This window comes from Lithobates pipiens, unplaced genomic scaffold (genome assembly GCF_037356315.1).
Source record: "Lithobates pipiens isolate NorthernLeopardFrog02 unplaced genomic scaffold, aLitPip1_a1.2 Scaffold_13, whole genome shotgun sequence".
Taxonomy (NCBI): domain Eukaryota; kingdom Metazoa; phylum Chordata; class Amphibia; order Anura; family Ranidae; genus Lithobates; species Lithobates pipiens.
The window spans coordinates 424,623,863-424,645,838 of NW_027507718.1; the positions used below are offsets into that span (position 1 = coordinate 424,623,863).

The 21,976-nt window shown below is 38.3% G+C and overlaps 3 protein-coding genes across 3 annotated transcripts; all 3 read right to left on the reverse strand.

Annotated features, from left to right (window-relative positions):
* Positions 1–2,552: 2,552 nt before the first annotated feature.
* LOC143976143 (interferon lambda-2-like) lies at positions 2,553–3,288 on the reverse strand. Its single transcript, XM_077478585.1, has one exon. It carries the CDS (start codon positions 3,084–3,086, stop codon positions 2,553–2,555), a length of 534 nt encoding a protein of 177 aa, XP_077334711.1. The 5' UTR covers positions 3,087–3,288.
* Positions 3,289–11,708: 8,420 nt separating this feature from the next.
* Positions 11,709–12,318, reverse strand: LOC143976144 (interferon lambda-2-like). The gene has a single exon (XM_077478586.1). It carries the CDS (start codon positions 12,240–12,242, stop codon positions 11,709–11,711), a length of 534 nt encoding a protein of 177 aa, XP_077334712.1. The 5' UTR covers positions 12,243–12,318.
* Positions 12,319–21,423: 9,105 nt separating this feature from the next.
* On the reverse strand, positions 21,424–21,957 carry LOC143976145 (interferon lambda-2-like). The gene has a single exon (XM_077478587.1). It carries the CDS (start codon positions 21,955–21,957, stop codon positions 21,424–21,426), a length of 534 nt encoding a protein of 177 aa, XP_077334713.1.
* Positions 21,958–21,976: the final 19 nt, after the last annotated feature.

Sequence of the window (21,976 nt, forward strand, 5' to 3'; positions counted from 1 at the left end):
GTGGCACCGCTCCTTTCCCTCTCTCTCTCACCCATATCCACAGTGTTGCTTCTGCTCTCCACAGCTTGCTGTCCACAATGATACAGACCAGAACCCCTAAACCCTGGTCTGGACTCAGCAGTGAATGAACATTTCCCACTGGCGCACCTGGATCTTGAAACTATTTTCATATCGCACTAGCTGTGTTTCTAGCGCTCCATTTTTTTAAATTTTAAGACAAGAGTAATGGTAATACATGAACTGGATTACCAATAGGCTCTAGAAATCACAAAAATCTAAAAACCATGTAGATGAAACATTGCATATGAAGGAAAGTTTAAAGAAAAGCATAATAAAAGTAGCTACATTAGTTGTGAAGGTCACTGTACCACCTACAGGCATTCCAATCTCAAGCATAAAGATCCAAAATACTTCACACCAAAAGTAAACAATGGCGTAAACCTCCCCAATGTACAGAACAATCAGTATGCTCAATAAAATGGAAATATAAAATAAAAATATTTTCTAGACACGGTAGGGCACTGTCCTACACCATGTTGTTCACCTATCTGCTTCAGCAGCCTTCCAATGCATCCCACATATTGTAATCTGCACTCTGAACAGGAAATAATTTAAACCATGTTCTTGGAGTTACAATTTAAGCACTGATGGATACAGCCAATCGTTAGCCAATACAGATTGTACCATTCTGATTTTTGTATGAACTTTAAAATAGTAACACGTATTGAGCCCACATTTGAAAGACCTCTCACCTTATTCCAAATATCAGACTTAATTTTGATATCAAAAAGGCTGGGTGAAAAAAGGGATCCCAAGGTGAGTGTCCTCTTAGAAGAGAAGTGACAACCTACTTATCAAATGATATGCAGCTTATTATCCCCAAGTAAAATGGGCATATTATGCCTAATAATTTGTTTAGTAGTAGTTTAATACTCAGTGGTCTCAAATATATTTATGCCAGACAATCATTAGTTGTCACTTTCACCCAAAAAACAAACTCTCTGCTTTTCCTCCTGTAAATTTTATTAGCCACATTCAGAGTACACTGTAAATATAAGGTGGATACACACTATACAATTTTCTTTTGATTTTTCCTTTAGATTTACCAAAACCATATAATATGATGTCAAACCCAAACAGTTTCAATTTGTATGCAATCAGGCAGGCTCTTGCTCTACATGTTTTTGGTAAATCCAATGGAAATCAAACAACAAAAGTTGTATAGTGTGTATCTAGCTTTAATCATTCTATATTGACCTCAGTTTCTGAACCAAGGAACTTATTATCCAAACTATTCCTTCTAGCCAATGTAAGCTCACCCACTGGTACTACTTTAATAGTACAGTAGTTTGAAGTTGACTACTGGTAGCAGGCAATGTTGTTTTTCTCCCCTTTGTTCATATGCAATGTTGCCTGTGAGTTATGCCAGGAAAGCAGTTTTTATATATTTTGATTTTTTTTCCTTTTCTTTTCTTTCTTTCTACAGAGCCAACACTTGCACAAATAGTGTATAGAAAGTTACACAAAAACACAAACTTCTGAAAAAAAGATTAAACACAACTGTCTGTATAATATTTTTCTACTTTCTATTTATTAATTGAAATAAATTGAAAAACATTTTTATTTAACATAATGAATATCAGATAAATTACAGATACATTGCTTCCTCTATATAGCTAGAAACTCATGAAATAAATATGTTAATAACTTATAAATAATATAATAATATTAAATAAATAATAATAAATACTAATGAGTCAAAATTTAATATAAAAACCTTTGTCAAGAAAATTTCCTTTAACAACTATTATATTCCTATAAACTGACTGTATTATACTTACATATTTATTGCAATGTGTGTGTGTGTATAAAGATATATATACATTTATCACTAAAATAAAATAAAACTATTTTTTTTACATAAATCAATTACAGATATATTGTATCCTCCAGGGAGCTAGAAACTCGTAACTGTTATTGTAAACAATAAATAAATAACATTCAAAACTTACAAGTTTAAACATGGATATAAACAGATATGACAAGATAAAATTATATTAAATAAATAAGATTGAATACTTGTAGGTTAAAAAATAATTCTAAGCACATATGACAAAAAAAAATCCTTTTCACTACTACTACACTCTGCACAGAATTTGTGCTGTGTTGAGAGTAGGTCGGTCGTTTATGGGTTGATGAGGAATCCTGTCTGCTGGGATAAACAATTAGGTTCATTTATGAAATATATAAGTTTGTGGTTATGAAATCCCTTGTAGGATAGGTTGATAGTGAATAAATTCTGTAGTTGTAAATTTCAGGAATGCACTTCATGGATGCATTTCCTATAAGTTTTAGTAGATTAAAGATGAGTAGATATTTTTTAGTAGTACTGTATGTCCTTCAGTAGTAAGGTAAATATGTCTATGTTGAAAAAGTCCATCCTTTACTGCTTATCCTTCATCCTGATGGTCTTCCTGGTTCTAATATGTTCAGGTAAAGCAGAGATGTATCTGTGCTTACAGTAGGGAGTTTATTTGCTGTAGAAGTGTAAGTTAATGGTTGAGAGCCCAACATGTGACATCTTCTACTCTCAGAGGGATAAGGCTAAGTATTACAGCCTCCTGGACACAATCTGGAGATGCTGCCTCCTTAAAATGCTGGAGGTGATGTAGCCACAGCTTCAGCTCGGGTGACGTGGGTTCGTTGTATTCTGGAGATCCTCTACACACCATTAGATCATCTTTCAGTTTGAGGTAAAACATAAGTGCCAGTTTTACAGTATCATTTTGAGCAGACACAGACATGTTCTTTAGAACCTCAACTGTTAGTGACACCCGCTCCAAAGTCAGGATGAGAGGATCCCTCTGGGTAAGGTCACATACAGATGGTTTGTGTCTCAGCATTCTTCTGTAGCATCTCATTGCATTGGTAGACATGTTCTTTTCATGATTGTGTTGCAGCTCCTTTAGTGTTGTTATGTCAGAGGACGTCACTGATAAATATCGGGATTTCGGGCAGAGTCTCCTGTGCAAGCGCCCACTTACTGCAACCAGTAAAATGCTCAACACCACCAGCCTGATATCCATTTCTGCTCTGCTGGCTTGGATCTGATAATGTCTTTCTGGTTGCAGATATTTGTTCCGTTACACTGTCACTCCACAGTGCTAGTCTCTGGTTGATCTGAAGTCTTGTATCCATGATTCTTCTTTTATATTCCTGTTTGCAGGAGAAAAATGTCCTAATTTTCATGATGTTGTGAAGTTCTCTTTCGATCAGAACTCAAGTGACATGAGAGAGACGATAGCTGCTCTGGGAACTTCTATATAACTTTCAGTTTCCTTTCTATACAGGTAAGAAGGTAACATCAGATAGCTGTTGAGATTCTTCTACCTGTCGCACAGGAAACTCCTCCTTCCTGACACAGGACTCTCCTGTGTACGGAGGACCCAGGTTTATCGTGTATTTTCAAGGAACTTTTACAACATATTATTGACAACAGAAAAAAACATAACACAGCTTTATAAATGATCTGTCATACAAGTCTAAAAACGTAAAAAGAAGGAAGAAAATATAGGAAAGGTGTGTTAACATAACATATAAAATACCAGTTTAGGGATTGTGTTTAAACCATTTTTTAACCAACAAGATTGAAACTTTTTTTTAATCATTTTTATAATTAATAAAAAACGTCACAGTCCCCTGGTCCGGACGGGCTACCGTATGAGTACTACAAGGCCTTCCTTCCCCTACTTAGCCCCCATATGACTAAACTATACAATGCCTTTCTCCACCAAACTCCGGTCCCAGCCGACATGCAGAGATCCTTTATATCCCTGATCCCGAAACCGGACAAAGACCCAGCGCTATGCGCCAGCTACAGACCCATTGCCTTGCTGGACTCTGACTTGAAAATATTCACTAAGATCCTCTCGAATAGATTGAACGCACTCCTCCCCGCTTTAGTCCATAAGGACCAGGTGGGTTTTGTCCCCTTGCGCCAGGCGGGGGACAATACTCGGGAAATCATTGACTTAGTTGATGTAGCTAATAGGGAAAAAATGGCATCGGTCCTCCTGAGTCTCGATGCCGAGAAGGCATTCGATCGCCTGAGCTGGCCCTTTATGATAGCCACACTGCGGCGCCTGGGCTTCACGGGACCCTTTTTGCAGGCGGTAATTAATCTCTATACAGCTCCTACATCTCAAGTTAAAACCCCCTTTGCTACTTCACCTGTATTCCGGGTGACTAATGGTACCCGCCAGGGATGCCCCCTTTCTCCCTTGCTTTTTGCACTGTGTGTGGAGCCGCTGGCGGCAGCCATTAGGGGCAACCCGGATATTAGGGGGGTGTCAGTGAGAGGCGAGGAATTTAAGGTGTCCCTGTTTGCGGACGATGTCATTTTGACGTTGACCCACCCTAGGATCTCCCTGCCCAATCTTCACGCGGAATTGGCTGCATATGGAGCACTTTCAGGGTATAAGATAAATGCGACGAAATCCGCAGCCCTCCCCTTGAATATTCCAGCAGCGGAGGTTGCTCACCTACGGTCCACCTTCCCTTACAGATGGGAAACCGCCTCCCTTACATACCTAGGGATCCGTATCACTCCCTCCTATAGTACTTTGTACCATGCCAACTTCCCGCCCCTGTACAGTTCGATAAGAGCCCTTCTCCAAAAGTGGAGGCCTCACCGGATCTCTTTACTGGGCAGGATCGCCTCTATTAAGATGGTTATCTTGCTGAAGCTCCTCTATCTCTTTCAAACTCTACCCATCCCCGTCCCCTATGCCCACTTGCGGAAGCTCCAAGGGGACGCACTGAGCTACGTATGGAACCATCGAAAACATCGAATACCGAGCTCCGTTATGACCGCGTCTCAGGCTGATGGGGGCTTGGCTTTCCCGAATCTAGTAAAATACTATCAGGCTTCCCAACTGCGGGGGATCCTTGTGTGGTTCCCGCAGCGGTCCTACAATAAATGGTCGCAAATTGAGAAATTATGGTTGGCCCCAATTCACCCCAACAACCTTTTATGGAACATGCGGGTAACAGTGCCTCCCGACCGACTGTTGGGTCCGATGTCCCACCTTCGGCAGCTCTGGCGCAGGTTGTCTGGTTCCGGGCTGCTGCAGTCCGAATGTTCGGTCATGAACTCATTTCTCTACAATCCTGAAATTCCGGTCAGCCTCACTCACCAGATGTCCTGGCCCTGGGCCTCTAGAAATCTGTTCCACTTTGGCCACTTGGTTCATCCTGTAACCCGCAGGCTGCTGCCATTCCCGGAGCTCCAGACCAAATTTGACCTACCAAGCCGAACCCTCTTTAGTTACCTTCAGATCAGACACTTTGCCCAGACTATAGCCCCCACCCTGCAATTTTCCCCCCCAACTTTATTTGAACGGATAATACTCGAGGGACGTAACCGTAGGGGTCTCATATCTGACATATACCAACTTCTTAATGCATCCTCACTGGACACGAAGGGCAAACACGCATACATGTTGAGATGGGAGAGAGAGCTGGGGGAGGTTCTTCCGATGGAGGCCTGGCAGACAGTCTGGAGACAGGCAGCCAAAAGCTCGATGTGCACTCTCTATAAAGAAAATTCTTATAAGATCCTTTATTTTTGGTATCGGACTCCGGACCTCCTCCATAAAATGTACCCCTCCACCTCCGACCGGTGTTGGCGCTGTCAGCTTGACAGGGGTTCTCTCTTCCATATCTACTGGACGTGCCCCCTAATAGCTTCCTATTGGACTTCGGTCCGACACTTATTGACTCGCCTCTTTGACGCACCTATACCCTTTACGCCACAGTTCTTCCTGTTTGGCTTATCGCACCCGAAGATGGCCAAGCCGTCCAGGAAGTTACTCCGGCACATACTCACAGCTGCCCGCTGCCTGATAGCTCTAAATTGGAAAAAAAATACACCCCCATCCCAAGAGGACTTGTACGCTAGAATCAAGGATGTTGAACTGATGGAAAAGTTGATGGCTAGGGTGAGGGACAAGCTGGACGAGCACGGTGTGGTCTGGGGGCGCTGGCATCTTCGGGAGGACACGAGGTGAGAGGCCCTGGCAGCAGAGATGCTAATCTACCTACCCTTCTATTCTTTTCCCATCCCCCTCTCCTCTTCCCCCCTCTTTTTTTTTTCTCTTTCTTCTACCTCCCCATTCTTTTCTTCCTCTTCTCTTGTTACTTCTGTTTGTAACTACTGCCGTAAGCTACAAGTTGGTACTCGGTGTTCCCTGCCTACTGTTTCGGTGGGGCCTGGGGTGCCAGTGATTGCTGATTTTTTTTCTCTTTAACCAGGCACAGTGGTGTCCACATCTGACAGTTCTATTTTGTATGCCCATCTTGCCGCTGTGCCCTCGGCATGTAATGTTTCTGATTTTGTTGTTGTAAACTCTAATAAAACGTTAATTGAAAAAAAAAAAAAACGTCACAATAATAGTACAACAATAATAATTATAATAGCATGTGGGGATAGAGGTTTATAAAGAAATAAAAGATTGTGAGACTTTAATTGACTATCTCTTTGGTTTTCTTCATCCACACATTTGTTGCTGGTTAGTATTGCAGAACGTATGGATGGCAGAAACAGCCAGACAACTAGTATATCCAGAAGAAGATCAGTATTGGTGGCCCCTGTATTTATCTCTATTGAGCTTTACTTTAGTCATAATTATCTGCATAAACTGTACGCTACCACATTATTAAAAATATTTTTATATTGGCAGTTGATAGTTTGTACTTATTTCACCTAGAAGATCAACTGATTAACTGAACATTAGTCTTTCCATTTATATTGGTAATTTACTCCCAGCATATCATTGCTTTAAAAATGTACCTAAATGCAATACATGGATCTGTAAAGTTACTCTGTGTAAACGCAAAGCTATGTATGATTTGATTGCATCTTGTTTATATACAGTACAGGACATATGATCTGCTCCCCAACAGGTGAAATGCCAGAACTTTTGATGTTTTCATTGCCAGTACACGATAAATACCATACATATGGTAACTTATTTCAGTTGATCTTTACCTTAGTTGTAGCAAGATTTGATTGGACCACTAATCTTATATAGCCATCCACCAAGGTAGGCAAGAAAAGGGTAATGGTAATACATGAACTGGATTACCAATAGGTTCTAGAAATAACAAAAATCTAAAAACCATATAGATGCAACATTATATATGAAGAAAAGTTTAAAGAAAAGGAAAAGTAGGTACATTAGTTTTAAAGGTCAATGTCCCACCTTCAGTTAATACCTAGAGGCATTCCAGTCTGAATCCTAAAGATCCTAAATACTTCACACCAAAGTAAACAATGGCGCAAATCTCCCCAATGTACAGAACAATCAGTATGCTCAATAAAATGGAAAGATAAAAAAAATATATTTTCTAGACACGGTAGGGCACTGTCCTACCCCGTGTTGTTCACCTATTTGCTTCAGCAGCCTTCCAATGCATCCCACATATTGTAATCTGCACTTTGAATAGAAAATAATTTAAACCATGTTCTTGGTGTTACAGCTTAACCACTTATGGACCAGGCCTCTTTTTCAGATTTGGTGTTTACATGTTTAAAACTGTTTTTTTTTGCTAGAAAATTACTTAGAATCCCAAAACATTTTATATTGTTTTTTTTCTAACACCCTAGAGAATAAAATGGCGTACATTGAAATACTTTTTTCACACTGTATTTGCCCAGCGGTCTTACAAGTGCACTTTTTTCGGGAAAAAAATCACTTTTTTGAATAAAAATATAAGACAACAGTAAAATTAGCCCAATTTTTTTTATATTGTGAAAGATAATGGTATGCCGAGTAAATTGATACCCAACATGTCACGCTTCAAAATTGCGCCCGCTCGTGGAATGGCGTCAAACTTTTAGCCTCAAAAATATCCATAAGCGACATTCAAAAAATTCTACAGGTTGCATTTTTTGCGTTACAGAGGAGGTCTAGGGCTAGAATTATTGCTCTCGCTCTACCGATGGCAGCGATACCTCACATGTGTGGTTTGACCACCGTTTTCATATGCGGGCGCTACTCACGTATGTGCTCGTGACGGGGTGTTTTTAAAAAACTTTTTTTTTTCTTATTTCTTTTAATTGCTTTTATTTATTTTTACACTGTTTAAAAAAAAAAAAATGGATCACTTTTATTCCTATTACAAGAAATGTAAACATCCCTTTTAATAGAAAAAAGCATGACAGGTCCTCTTAAATATGAGATCTGGGGTCAAAAAGTCCTCAGATCTCATATTTGGACTAAAATGCAAAAAGAAATAATGAAAAAATGACATTTAAAAAAAAATACCTTTAAGAGGTATGGGCAGAAGTGACGTTTTGACGTCGCTTCCGCCCTCCTATGGTATAGAGATGAGTGGGGGCCATCTTAGCCTCACTCGTCTCCATACCCAGCTAGGAAAAGAACCCGATCGCCTCCGCCGCTACCGACTGTTACAGTAAGCGGCGGAAGGTGCGGGGGCGGCGAATCCGCCACAGAGACCACCGTTATCGTACAGACGACCGGCGCCTGAAGAGATGGATATCTTGGTTGTGGCAGCAGCTGCTGCCGTTACCGAGATATCCCTCTTCAAAAATAGGACGTACATCGGCGTGCGCTGGTCATTAAGTGGTTAAGCACTGATGGATACAGCCAATCATTAGCCAATACAGATTGTACCATTCTGATTTTTGTATGAACTTTACAATAGCAACATGTATTGAGCCCATATTTGAAAGACCCCTTCACCTTAATCCAAGTATCAGACTTAAAGGGGCTGTAAATCTTTGTGTTTTTTCACCTTCATGCATTATATGCATTAAGGGGAAAAAACACCTGCCAGTGATCGGCCCCCTAGCCCCCCGTTTTACTTACCTGAGCCCTGTAATTCTGTTGGCTGTGACGTGCTCTACCTCTCTCCACGAGGTCCCGTCTCTTGATTGGATAGATTGATAGCAGCGCAGCCATTGGCTCCCGCTGCTGTCAATCAAATCCAATGACGTGGGTGGCGGTGCCGAGTCCAGCATTCGGCAGCTATGGATGCAAATGCTAGAATTGGGAGCACACCCGCAAGGTAATCCCCTGGGAGAGTGCTTCTCCTAGGGGGTTATCTAATGGAGGGAGGAGCCGCGAGAGCCGAGAATAGCAGGTTCAGGGCCACTCTGTGCAAAACGAGCTGCACAGTGGAGGTAAGTATGACATGTCTGTTATTTAAAAAAACGAACCCTTAAGGTCACATTAATTATGATATCAAAAAGATTGGGTGAAAAAAGGGATCCCAAGGTGAGTGTCCTCTTAAGCCCCATACACACTATCAGTTTTTCTGCTGAGTTTTTCCTTCAGATTTACCAAAACCACGTAATGGAAGGGCCTGCGTGATTGCATACAAATTGAAACTCCTAAGGTTTGACCTCATATTATATGGTTTTGGTAAATCTGAAGGAAAAACTCAGCAGAAAAACTGATCGTGTGTATGGGGCTTTAGAAGAGAAGTGACAACCTACTTATAAAATGGTATGCAGCTTATTTTCCCCAAGTAAAATGGGCAAATGATGGCTAATAATTAGTTTAATAGTAGTTTAATACTCAGTGGAAAAAATGGTCTCAACCATATTTTTGCCAGACAATCATTAGTTGTCACCTAAAAAGAAAACTCCCTGCTTTTCCTCCTGTAAATTGTATTAGCTACATTCAGAGTAGACTGTAAATATTTTCTCTGTCTTAAGCTGAATACACAGTATGCAATTTTCTTTAGATTTTTTCCTTTTAGATGTAGCAAAACCATATAATATGAGGTCAAACCTAAAATCTTTCAATATGTATGCAGGCAGGCCCTTGCGCTACATGGTTTTGGTAAAACCAAAGGAAATAAAACAACAGTTGTCTAGTGTGTATCCAGCTTTAATCTTTCTATAATGACCTCAGTTTCTGAACCAAGGGACTTATTATCCAAACTATTTCTTCTAACTAATGTAAGTTCACCCACTGGCACAGCTTTAATAGTATAGTACAGTGATGGCGAACCTTGGCACCCCAGATGTTTTAGAACTACATTTCCCATAATGCTCATGCACTCTGCAGTGTAGCTGAGCATCATGGGAAATGTAGTTCCAAAACATCTGGGGTGCCAAGGTTCGCCATCACTGGTATAGTAGTTTGAGGTGGACAACTGGTAGCAGGCAATGTTGAATTTCTCACCTTTGTTCATTTGCAATGTTGCCTGTGTATAATGGCGGGGAAGCAGTTTTTGTATATATTGTTTTTTTTTCTTTAAATATGTGTGATTTCAGGATACCACTGGTAATCTGGTTTTCATATTGCCATTACCATCTTCTTGCCTACCTTGGTGGTTATATATATATATATATATATATATATATGTATATATATATATATATATATATATATATATATATATATATATAAGATAGGAGGATCTATCCATACTTTGATTTTCAAAATACAAAGCATTCCTCTAGCAATTATCTGGAATTTAATGGTTTGTTCTGTTTCACAGTGAACTGTGTCATACATCATCTATTTAGAAGTTATTTTCTTTCTTTCTACCGAGCCAACACTTGCACAAATAGTGTATAGAAAGTTACACAAAAAAACACAAACTTCTGAAAAAAAGATTAAACACAAATATCTGTGTAATACTTTTCAACCTTCTATTTATTAATTGCACATGTGTGTATATACATTTATCACTGAAAAAAATTAAAAACGTTTTGGTTTAACGTAATGAATTTCAGATGAATTACAGATACATTGCTTCCTCTGGGTATCTAGAAATGCATGAAATAAATATTTTAATATCTTATAAATAATATTAAATAAATAATATTAAATACTTATGGATCAAAATTAAATATTAAAACATAGGTCAAGAAAATCCCCTTTCACAACTATTATATTCCTTTAAACTGTATGTATCATACGTACATATTTATTGCAACGTGGGTACCGGTATATATATATATATATACACACACACAGTATATACATTTATCACTAAAATTAAATATTGTTTTCTTTAAATAAATCAATTACAGATATATTATATCCACCAGGGAGGTAGAAACTTGTGAAATATATATTCCTAATAACTAATGTAATATAAATAATAAATAAATAACAATAAATACTTATAGGTTTAAACATGGATATAAACAGATATGACAAGATAAAATAATATGAAGTAAATAAGATTAAAGACTTATAGGTTAAAAAAAATATTATAAGCAGATATGACGAAAAAATTCCCTTTCACTACTACTACTCTTTAAACTGAATTTGTGCTGTGTAGAGAGTAGGTCGGTCATTTGTGGGTTGCTGGGGAATCTTGTTTGCTGGGACAAGCAGTTAGGTCCATAAGTTTGTGGTTACGAAATCCCTTATAGGATTGATTGATAGTGAATAAATCCTGTAGTTGGAAATTTCAGGAATGTACTTTATGGATGAATTTCCTTTAGATTTTAGTAGATGAGTAGATACTTAAAAAAAAAAAAAAAGTAGTACTGTATGTGTTTCAGTAGTAAGGTATAGACGAATATGTCTATGTTGAAAAAGTCCATCCTTTGCTGGTTATCCTTCATGCTGATGGTCTTCTTGGCTCTAATATGTTCAGGTAAAGAATAAGAGACATATCTGTGCTTACAGTGGTGAGTTTGTTTGATATAGAAGTGTTAGTTAGTGGTTGAGAGCCCAACATGTGACATCTTCTACTCTCAGAGAGATAAGGCTAAGTATTACAGCCTCCTGGACACAATCTGGAGATGCTGCCTCCTTAAAATGCTGGAGGTGATGTAGCCACAGCTTCAGCTCGGGTGACGTGGGTTCGTTGTATTCTGGAGATCCTCTACAGACCATTAGATCATCTTTCAGTTTGAGGTAAACCATAAGTGCCTGTTTTACAGTATCGTTTTGAGCAGACACAGACATGTTCTTTAGAACCTCAACTGTTAGTGACACCCGCTCCAAAGTCAGGATGAGACGATCCCTCTGGGTAAGGTCACATACAGATGGTTTGTGTCTCAGCATTCTTCTGTAGCATCTCATTGCATTGGTAGACATGTTCTTTTCATGATCGTGTTGCAGCTCCTTTAGTGTTGTTATGTCAGAGGACGTCACTGATAAATAGCGGGATTTCGGGCAGAGTCTCCTGTGCAAGCGCCCACTTACTGCAACCAGTAAAATGCTCAACACCAGCAGCCTGATATCCATTTCTGCTCTGCAGACTTGTATCTGATAATGTCTTTCTAGTTGCAGACATTTGTTCCGTTACACTGTCACTCCACAGTGCTAGTCTCTGGTTGATCTGTAGTCTTGTATCCATGATTCTTCTTTTATATTCCTGTTTGCAGGAGAAAAATGTCCTAATTTTCATGATGTTGTGAAGTTCTCTTTCGTTCAGAACTCAAGTGACATGAGAGAGACGATAGCTGCTCTGGGAACTTCTATATAACTTTCAGTTTCCTTTCTATACAGGTAAGAAGGTAACATCAGATAGCTGTTGAGATTCTTCTACCTGTCACACAGGAAACTCCTCCTTCCTGACACAGGACTCTCCTGTGTACGGAGGACCCAGGTTTATCGTGTATTTTCAAGGAACTTTTACAACATATTATTGCCAACAGAAAAAAACATAACACAGCTTTCTAAATGTTCTTTCATACAAGTCTAAAAACGTAAAAAGAAGGAAGAAAATATAGGAAACGTGTGTTAACATAACATATAAAATACCAGTTTAGGGATTGTGTTTAAACCATTTTTTAACCAACAAGATTGAAACTTTTTTTTATCATTTTTATAATTAAAAAAAACAAACATCACAATAATAAGTCACAAATAATAATAGCATGTGGGGATAGAGGTTTATAAAGAAATAAAAGATTATGAGACTTTAAATGGCTATCTCTTTGGTTTTCTTCATCCACACATTTGTTGCTGGTTAGTATTGCAGAACGTATGGATGGCAGAAACATCCAGACAACTAGTATATCCAGAAGAAGATCAGTATTGGTGTCCCCTGTATTTATCTCTATTGAGCTTTACTTTAGTCATTATCTGCATAAACTGTACGCTACCACATTATTAAAAATATTTTTATATTGGCAGTTGATAGTTTGTACTTATTTCACCTAGAAGATCAACTGATTAACTGAACATTAGTCTTTCCATTTATATTGGTAATTTACTCCCAGCATATCATTGCTTTAAAAATGTACCTAAATGCAATACATGGATCTGTAAAGTTACTCTGTGTAAACGCAAAGCTATGTATGATTTGATTGCATCTTGTTTATATACAGTACAGGACATATGATCTGCTCCCCATCAGGTGAAATGCCAGAACTTTTGATGTTTTCATTGCCAGTACACGATAAATACCATACATATGGTAACTCATTTCAGTTGATCTTTACCTTAGTTGTAGCAAGATTTGGTTGGACCACTAATCTTATATAGCCATCCACCAAGGTAGGCAAGAAAAGGGTAATGGTAATACATGAACTGGATTACCAATAGGTTCTAGAAATAACAAAAATCTAAAAACCATATAGATGCAACATTATATATGAAGAAAAGTTTAAAGAAAAGGAAAAGTACCGTATTTGCCGGCGTATAAGGCGACTGGGCGTGTAAGACGACCCCCTATTTTTCAAGTGAAAACATAGGTTTTGGGCAATATTCACGGTATAAGACTACCCCCCTTCTGAGGCAACACCATTTAAAAAAAACATTAGAACCATTAAAAAACACAAAGCAAGAATGCCAACTACTCATCCGCCATGCTGTGATATGTCATAAAGTAAATCAAACAATAATAACACAAACAGAGATCTATTGAATGCCTCAACTATGGAAAGTAGAATTTTTCACTAACCAAACCTATACCACTTTTGGGTTACATTCTATGGGAATTGTCCACCAAAATTGTCCACCAAAATGCATTTAATAACCCCCCTGTCATATGTCCCAGATTTACCTGTCCCTCTTGGGTGCCTGGGACCTCAAAGGCAAACAGCAGGATGTATAGTAGTAGGAGATCAGTGAATGGATTTACCCAGGGAAGTATGGTGAGCAGTGTATTATTTTAATGAATACAACGCCTGCTTGGATTGGCAGAGGCTGTAGCATCATCAACCCTTGCCTCTCTCTCTCTCTCTCTCTCTCTCTCAAAGCCAATCCGAGCAGGCTACTCTATGTAGCCTGCTCAGATTGACAGAGGTTGTTACTCCAATCCAAGCAGGCTCTGCATTCATTAATAGAATACATTGCTCGCCGGGATTGGCTCAATGGCGTATACTGTTTGTAGCTGAAGCCACATACAGTATTAGCAGACATTTGGGGGCTGACATCCATCGGGCAGCTTTGTATACCCGGCGTATAAGACGACCCCCCATTTTTGGGCATTTTTTTTTAAGTGTAAAAGGTAGTCTTATACGCCAGAAAATACAGTAGGTACATTAGTTTTAAAGGTCAATGTCCCACCTACAGTTAATACCTAGAGGCATTCCAGTCTGAATCCTAAAGATCCTAAATACTTCACACCAAAGTAAACAATGGCGTAAATGTCCCCAATGTACAGAACAATCAGTATGCTCAATAAAATGGAAAGATAAAAAAAAATTAAAAAAATTCTAGACACGGTAGGGCACTGTCCTACACCGTGTTGTTCACCTATTTGCTTCAGCAGCCTTCCAATGCATCCCACATATTGTAATCTGCACTTTGGATAGGAATAATTTAAACCATGTTCTTGGTGTTACTGCTTAAAGTGGTTGTAAACTCACATTTTTAACTTTTACCTACAGGAAAGCCTATAATAAGGCTTACCTGTAGGTAAAAAATAATATCTCCTAAACCTGTACGGTTTAGGAGATATTCCCCTCGGTATGCGCCGCTGACTGCAGCGGCGCATGCGCACAAGGGCACTCTCGGCCTGAAAACCCGGCAGTGGCCGGCCGGCCGGAATGAAATCTCCCGCGCGCCGGAGCCACGATTCCCGGAAGAAACGCAGAGGGAGCATGTCAGCTCCCTCGGCGTGGATCGGGCCAGATGTCGGGGCCTCGTTCTAAGGTAAGTATTTCATAATGAGCTAGTATGCGGTGCATACTAGCTCATTATGCTTTTTGCTTTGCAGGTTGAAAAAAATAAATAAAAAATTTGCGGGTTTACTACCGCTTTAAGCACTGATGGATACAGCCAATCATTAGCCAATACAGATTGTACCATTCTGATTTTTGTATGAACTTACAATAGCAACATGTATTGAGCCCATATTTGAAAGACCCCTTCACCTTAATCCAAGTATCAGACTTAAAGGGGCTGTAAATCTTTGTGTTTTTTCACCTTAATGCATCCTATGCATTAAGGTGAAAAAACACCTGCCATTGATCGGCCCCCTAGCCCCCCGTTTTACTTACCTGAGCCCTGTAATTCTGTTGGCCGTGACACGCTCTCCCTCTCTCCACGAGGTCCCGTCTCTTGATTGGATAGATTGATAGCAGCGCAGCCATTGGCTCCCATTGCTGTCAATCAAATCCAATGACGTGGGTGGCGGTGTCGAGTCCAGCATTCGCCAGCTATGGATGCAAATGCTAGAATTGGGAGCGCACCCGCAAGGTAATCCCCTGGGAGAGTGCTTCTCCTAGGGAGTTATCTAATGGAGGGAGGAGCCGCGAGAGCCGAGAATAGCAGGTTCAGGGCCACTCTGTGCAAAACGAGCTGCACAGTGGAGGTAAGTATGACATGTCTGTTATTTAAAAAAACTAACCCTTAAAGTCACATTAATTATGATATCAAAAAGACTGGGTGAAATAAGGGATCCCAAGGTGAGTGTCCTCTTAGAAGAGAAGTGAGAACCTACTTATAAAAGGGTATGTAGCTTATTATCCCCAAGTAAAATGGGCAAATGATGGCTAATAATTAGTTTAATAGTAGTTTAATACTCAGTGGAAAAAATGGTGTCAAATATATTTTTGCCAGACAATCATTAGTTGTCACTTTCACCTAAAAAGAAAACTCCCTGCTTTTCCTCCTGTAAATTGTATTAGCTACATTCGGAGTACACTGTAAATATTTTCTCTGTCTTAAGCTGAATACACAGTATGCAATTTTCTTTAGATTTTTTCCTTTTAGATGTAGCAAAACCATATAATATGAAGTCAAACCTAAACACTTTCAATATGTATGCAGTCAGGCAGCCCCTTGCGCTACATGGTTTTGGTAAAACCAAAGGAAATAAAACAACAGTTGTCTAGTGTGTATCCAGCTTTAATCTTTCTATAATGACCTTGTTTTCTGAACCAAGGGACTTATTATCCAAACTATTTCTTCTAGCTAATGTAAGTTCACCCACTGGCACAGCTTTAATAGTATAGTAGTTTGAGGTTGACAACTGGTAGCAGGCAATGTTGAATTTCTCACCTTTGTTCATTTGCAATGTTGCCTGTGTATAATGGCCGGGAAGCAGTTTTTGTATCATTGATTTTTTTTCTTCAAATATGTGTGATTTCAGGATACCACTGGTAATCTGGTTTTCATATTGCCATTACCATCTTCTTGCCTACCTTGGTGGGTATATATATATATATAAAGATAGGAGGATATATCCATACTTTGATTTCCAAAATACAAAGCATTCCTCTAGCAATTATCTGGAATTTAATGGTTTGTTCTGTTTCACAGTGAACTGTGTCATACATCATCTATTTAGAAGTTATTTTCTTTCTTTCTACCGAGCCAACACTTGCACAAATAGTGTATAGAAAGTTACACAAAGACACAAACTTCTGAAAAAAAGATTAAACACAAATATCTGTGTAATACTTTTCAACTTTCTATTTATTAATTGCACATGTGTGTATATACATTTATCACTGAAATAAATTAAAAACGTTTTTGTTTAACAAAATGAATTTCAGTTGAATAACAGATACATTGCTTCCTCTGGGTATCTAGAAATACATGAAATAAATATTTTAATATCTTATCAATAATATTAAATAAATAATATTAAATACTTATGGGTCAAAATGAAATATGAAAACATATGTCAAGAAAATCCCCTTTCATAACAATTATATTCCATTAAACTATCTGTATCATACGTACATATTTATTGCAACGTGTATATATATATATTTTTTTTATAATTTTTATAATTAAAAAAAAAAAATCACAATAATAAGTAACAAATAATAGCATGTGGGGATAGAGGTTTATAAAGAAATAAAAGATTGTGAGACTTTAATTGGCTATCTCTTTGGTTTTCTTCATCCTCACATTTGTTGCTGGTTAGTATTGCAGAACGTATGGATGGCAGAAACAGCCAGACAACTAGTATATCCAATAGAAGATCAGTATTGGTGTCCCCTGTATTTATCTCTATTGAGCTTTACTTTAGTCATAATTATCTGCATAAACTGTACGCTACCACATTATTAAAAATATTTTTATATTGGCAGTTGATAGTTTGTACTTATTTCACCTAGAAGATCAACTGATTAACTGAACATTAGTCTTTCCATTTATATTGGTAATTTACTCCCAGCATATCATTGCTTTAAAAATGTACCTAAATGCAATACATGGATCTGTAAAGTTACTCTGTGTAAACGCAAAGCTATGTATGATTTGATTGCATCTTGTTTATATACAGTACAGGACATATGATCTGCTCCCCATCAGGTGAAATGCCAGAACTTTTGATGTTTTCATTGCCAGTACACGATAAATACCATACATATGGTAACTCATTTCAGTTGATCTTTACCTTAGTTGTAGCAAGATTTGGTTGGACCACTAATCTTATATAGCCATCCACCAAGGTAGGCAAGAAAAGGGTAATGGTAATACATGAACTGGATTACCAATAGGTTCTAGAAATAACAAAAATCTAAAAACCATATAGATGCAACATTATATATGAAGAAAAGTTTAAAGAAAAGGAAAAGTAGGTACATTAGTTTTAAAGGTCAATGTCCCACCTACAGTTAATACCTAGAGGCATTCCAGTCTGAATCCTAAAGATCCTAAATACTTCACACCAAAGTAAACAATGGCGTAAATGTCCCCAATGTACAGAACAATCAGTATGCTCAATAAAATGGAAAGATAAAAAAAATAAAAAAAAATTCTAGACACGGTAGGGCACTGTCGTACACCGTGCTGTTGACCTATTTGCTTCAGCAGCCTTCCAATGCATCCCACATATTGTAATCTGCACTTTGAATAGGAAATAATTTAAACCATGTTCTTGGTGTTACTGCTTAAGCACTGATGGATACAGCCAATCATTAGCCAATACAGATTGTACCATTCTGATTTTTGTATGAACTTTACAATAGCAACATGTATTGAGCCCATATTTGAAAGACCCCTTCACCTTAATCCAAGTATCAGACTTAAAGGGGCTGTAAAGCTTTGTGTTTTTTCACCTTAATATATCCTATGCATTAAGGTGAAAAAACACCTGCCATTGATCGGCCCGCTAGCCCCCCGTTTTACTTACCTGAACCCTCTAATTCTGTTGGCCGTGACACGCTCTCCCTCTCTCCACGAGGTCCCGTCTCTTGATTGGATAGATTGATAGCAGCACAGCCATTGGCTCCCGTTGCTGTCAATCAAATCCAATGACGTGGGTGGCGGTGCCGAGTCCAGCATTCGGCAGCTATGGATGCAAATGCTAGAATTGGGAGCGCACCCGCAAGGTAATCCCCTGGGAGAGTGCTTCTCCTAGGGGGTTATCTAATGGAGGGAGGAGCTGCGAGAGCCGAGAATAGCAGGTTCAGGGCCACTCTGTGCAAAACGAGCTGCACAGTGGAGGTAAGTATGACATGTCTGTTATTTAAAAAAACTAACCCTTAAAGTCACATTAATTATGATATCAAAAAGACTGGGTGAAATAAGGGATCCCAAGGTGAGTGTCCTCTTAGAAGAGAAGTGAGAACCTACTTATAAAATGGTATGTAGCTTATTATCCCCAAGTAAAATGGGCAAATGATGGCTAATAATTAGTTTAATACTCAGTGGAAAAAATGGTCTCAAATATATTTTTGCCAGACAATCATTAGTTGTCACTTTCACCTCCCTGCTTTTCCTCCTGTAAATTGTATTAGCTACATTCAGAGTACACTGTAAATATTTTCTCTGTCTAAGGCCCCTTTCACACATGCGGACGATATGTCCGTATTTCATCCATCCGTTTGCGGATGAAATACGGGCATACATTCATCCCTATGGGACAACGGGTGTCTGCGGATGAACATCCGCAGACACCTGATATCGTCCGCCTCCGCTACTGTCCGATTCTGCAGACGGAGGAAAATCCTATTTTTCTATCTGTCTGCAGAGCGGATCTGATGAACACGGACAGACGGTCCGTGCTCATCCGATCCCCATAGAGGAGAGTGGAGAGCTCACAGGGCGGTCCCTGCACAGTGTGCGGCGACCGCCCTGTCCGCCGCCGGCTCAGCGGGGACAACGGAGGGATCCCCGCTGAGCGAGCGGATCATCACGGGGCGGATCATTACTGATCCGTCCCGTGTGAAAGGGGCCTTAAGCTGAATACACAGTATGCAATATTCTTTAGATTTTTTCCTTTTAGATGTAGCAAAACCATATAATATGAAGTCAAACCTAAACACTTTCAATATGTATGCAGTCAGGAAGGCCCTTGCGCTACATGATTTTGGTAAAACCAAAGGAAATAAAACAACAGTTGTCTAGTGTGTATACAGCTTTAATCTTTCTATAATGACCTTGTTATCTGAACCAAGGGACTTATTATCCAAACTATTTCTTCTAGCTAACGTAAGTTCACCCACTGGCACAGCTTTAATAGTATAGTAGTTTGAGGTTGACAACTGGTAGCAGGCAATGTTGAATTTCTCACCTTTGTACATTTGCAATGTTGCCTGTGTATAATGGCGGGGAAGCAGTTTTTGTATCATTGATTTTTTTTCTTCAAATATGTGTGATTTCAGGATACCACTGGTAATCTGTTTTTCATATTGCCATTACCATCTTCTTGCCTACCTTGGTGGGTATATATATATATATATATATATATATATATAAAGATAGGAGGATATATCCATACTTTGATTTCCAAAATACAAAGCATTCCTCTAGCAATTATCTGGAATTTAATGATTTGTTCTGTTTCACAGTAAACTATGTCATACATCATCTATTTAGAAGTTATTTTCTTTCTTTCTACCGAGCCAACACTTGCACAAATAGTGTATAGAAAGTTACACAAAGACACAAACTTCTGAAAAAAAGATTAAACACAAATATCTGTGTAATACTTTTCAACTTTCTATTTATTAATTGCACATGTGTGTATATACATTTATCACTGAAATAAATTAAAAACGTTTTTGTTTAACATAATGAATTTCAGTTGAATTACAGATACATTGCTTCCTCTGGGTATCTAGAAATGCATGAAATAAATATTTTAATATCTTATCAATAATATTAAATAAATAATATTAAATACTTATGGGTCAAAATGAAATATGAAAACATATGTCAAGAAAATCCCCTTTCACAACAATTATATTCCATTAAACTGTCTGTATCATACGTACATATTTATTGAAACGTGTGTGTGTGTATATATATATATATATATATATATATATATATATATATATATATATATATATATATATACACACACAGTATATACATTTATCACTAAAATTAAATATTGTTTTCTTTAAATAAATCAATTACAGATATATTATATCCACCAGGGAGGTAGAAACTTGTGAAATATATTTTCCTAATAACTTATGTAATATAAATAATAAATAAATAACAATAAATACTTATAGGTTTAAACATGGATATAAACAGATATGACAAGATAAAATAATATGAAATAAATAAGATTAAATACTTATAGGTTAAAAAAAATATTATAAGCACATATGACGAAAAAATTCCCTTTCACTACAACTACTCTTTACACTGAATTTGTGCTGTGTAGAGAGTAGGTCAGTCATTTGTGGGTTGCTGAGGAATCTTGTTTGCTGGGATAAGCAGTTAGGTCCATAAGGTCCATAAGTTTGTGGTTACGAAATCCCTTATAGGATTGGTTGATAGTGAATAAGTCCTGTAGTTGCAAATTTCAGGAATGTACTTTATGGATGAATTTCCTATAGATTTTAGTAGATGAAAGATGAGTAGATACTTTTTTTTAAAAAAGTGGTACTGTATGTCTTTCAGTAGTAAGGTATAGACGAATATGTCTATGTTGAAAAAGTCCATCCTTTGCTGGTTATCCTTCATCCTGATGGTCTTCTTGGCTCTAATATGTTCAGGTAAAGAATAAGAGACTTATCTGTGCTTACAGTGGTGAGATTGTTTGATATAGAAGTGTTAGTTAGTGGTTGAGAGCCCAACATGTGACATCTTCTACTCTCAGAGGGATAAGGCTAAGTATTACAGCCTCCTGGACACAATCTGGAGATGCTGCCTCCTTAAAATGCTGGAGGTGATGTAGCCACAGCTTCAGCTCGGGTGACGTGGGTTCGTTGTATTCTGAAGATCCTCTACAGACCATTAGATCATCTTTCAGTTTGAGGTAAACCATAAGTGCCTGTTTTACAGTATCATTTTGAGCAGACACAGACATGTTCTTTAGAACCTCAACTGTTAGTGACACCCGCTCCAAAGTCAGGATGAGAGGATCCCTCTGGGTAAGGTCACATACAGATGGTTTGTGTCTCAGCATTCTTCTGTAGCATCTCATTGCATTGGTAGACATGTTCTTTTCATGATCGTGTTGCAGCTCCTTTAGTGTTGTTATGTCAGAGGACGTCACTGATAAATAGCGGGATTTCGGGCAGAGTCTCCTGTGCAAGCGCCCACTTACTGAAACCAGTAAAATGCTCAACACCACCAGCCTGATATCCATTTTTGCTCTGCTGGCTTGG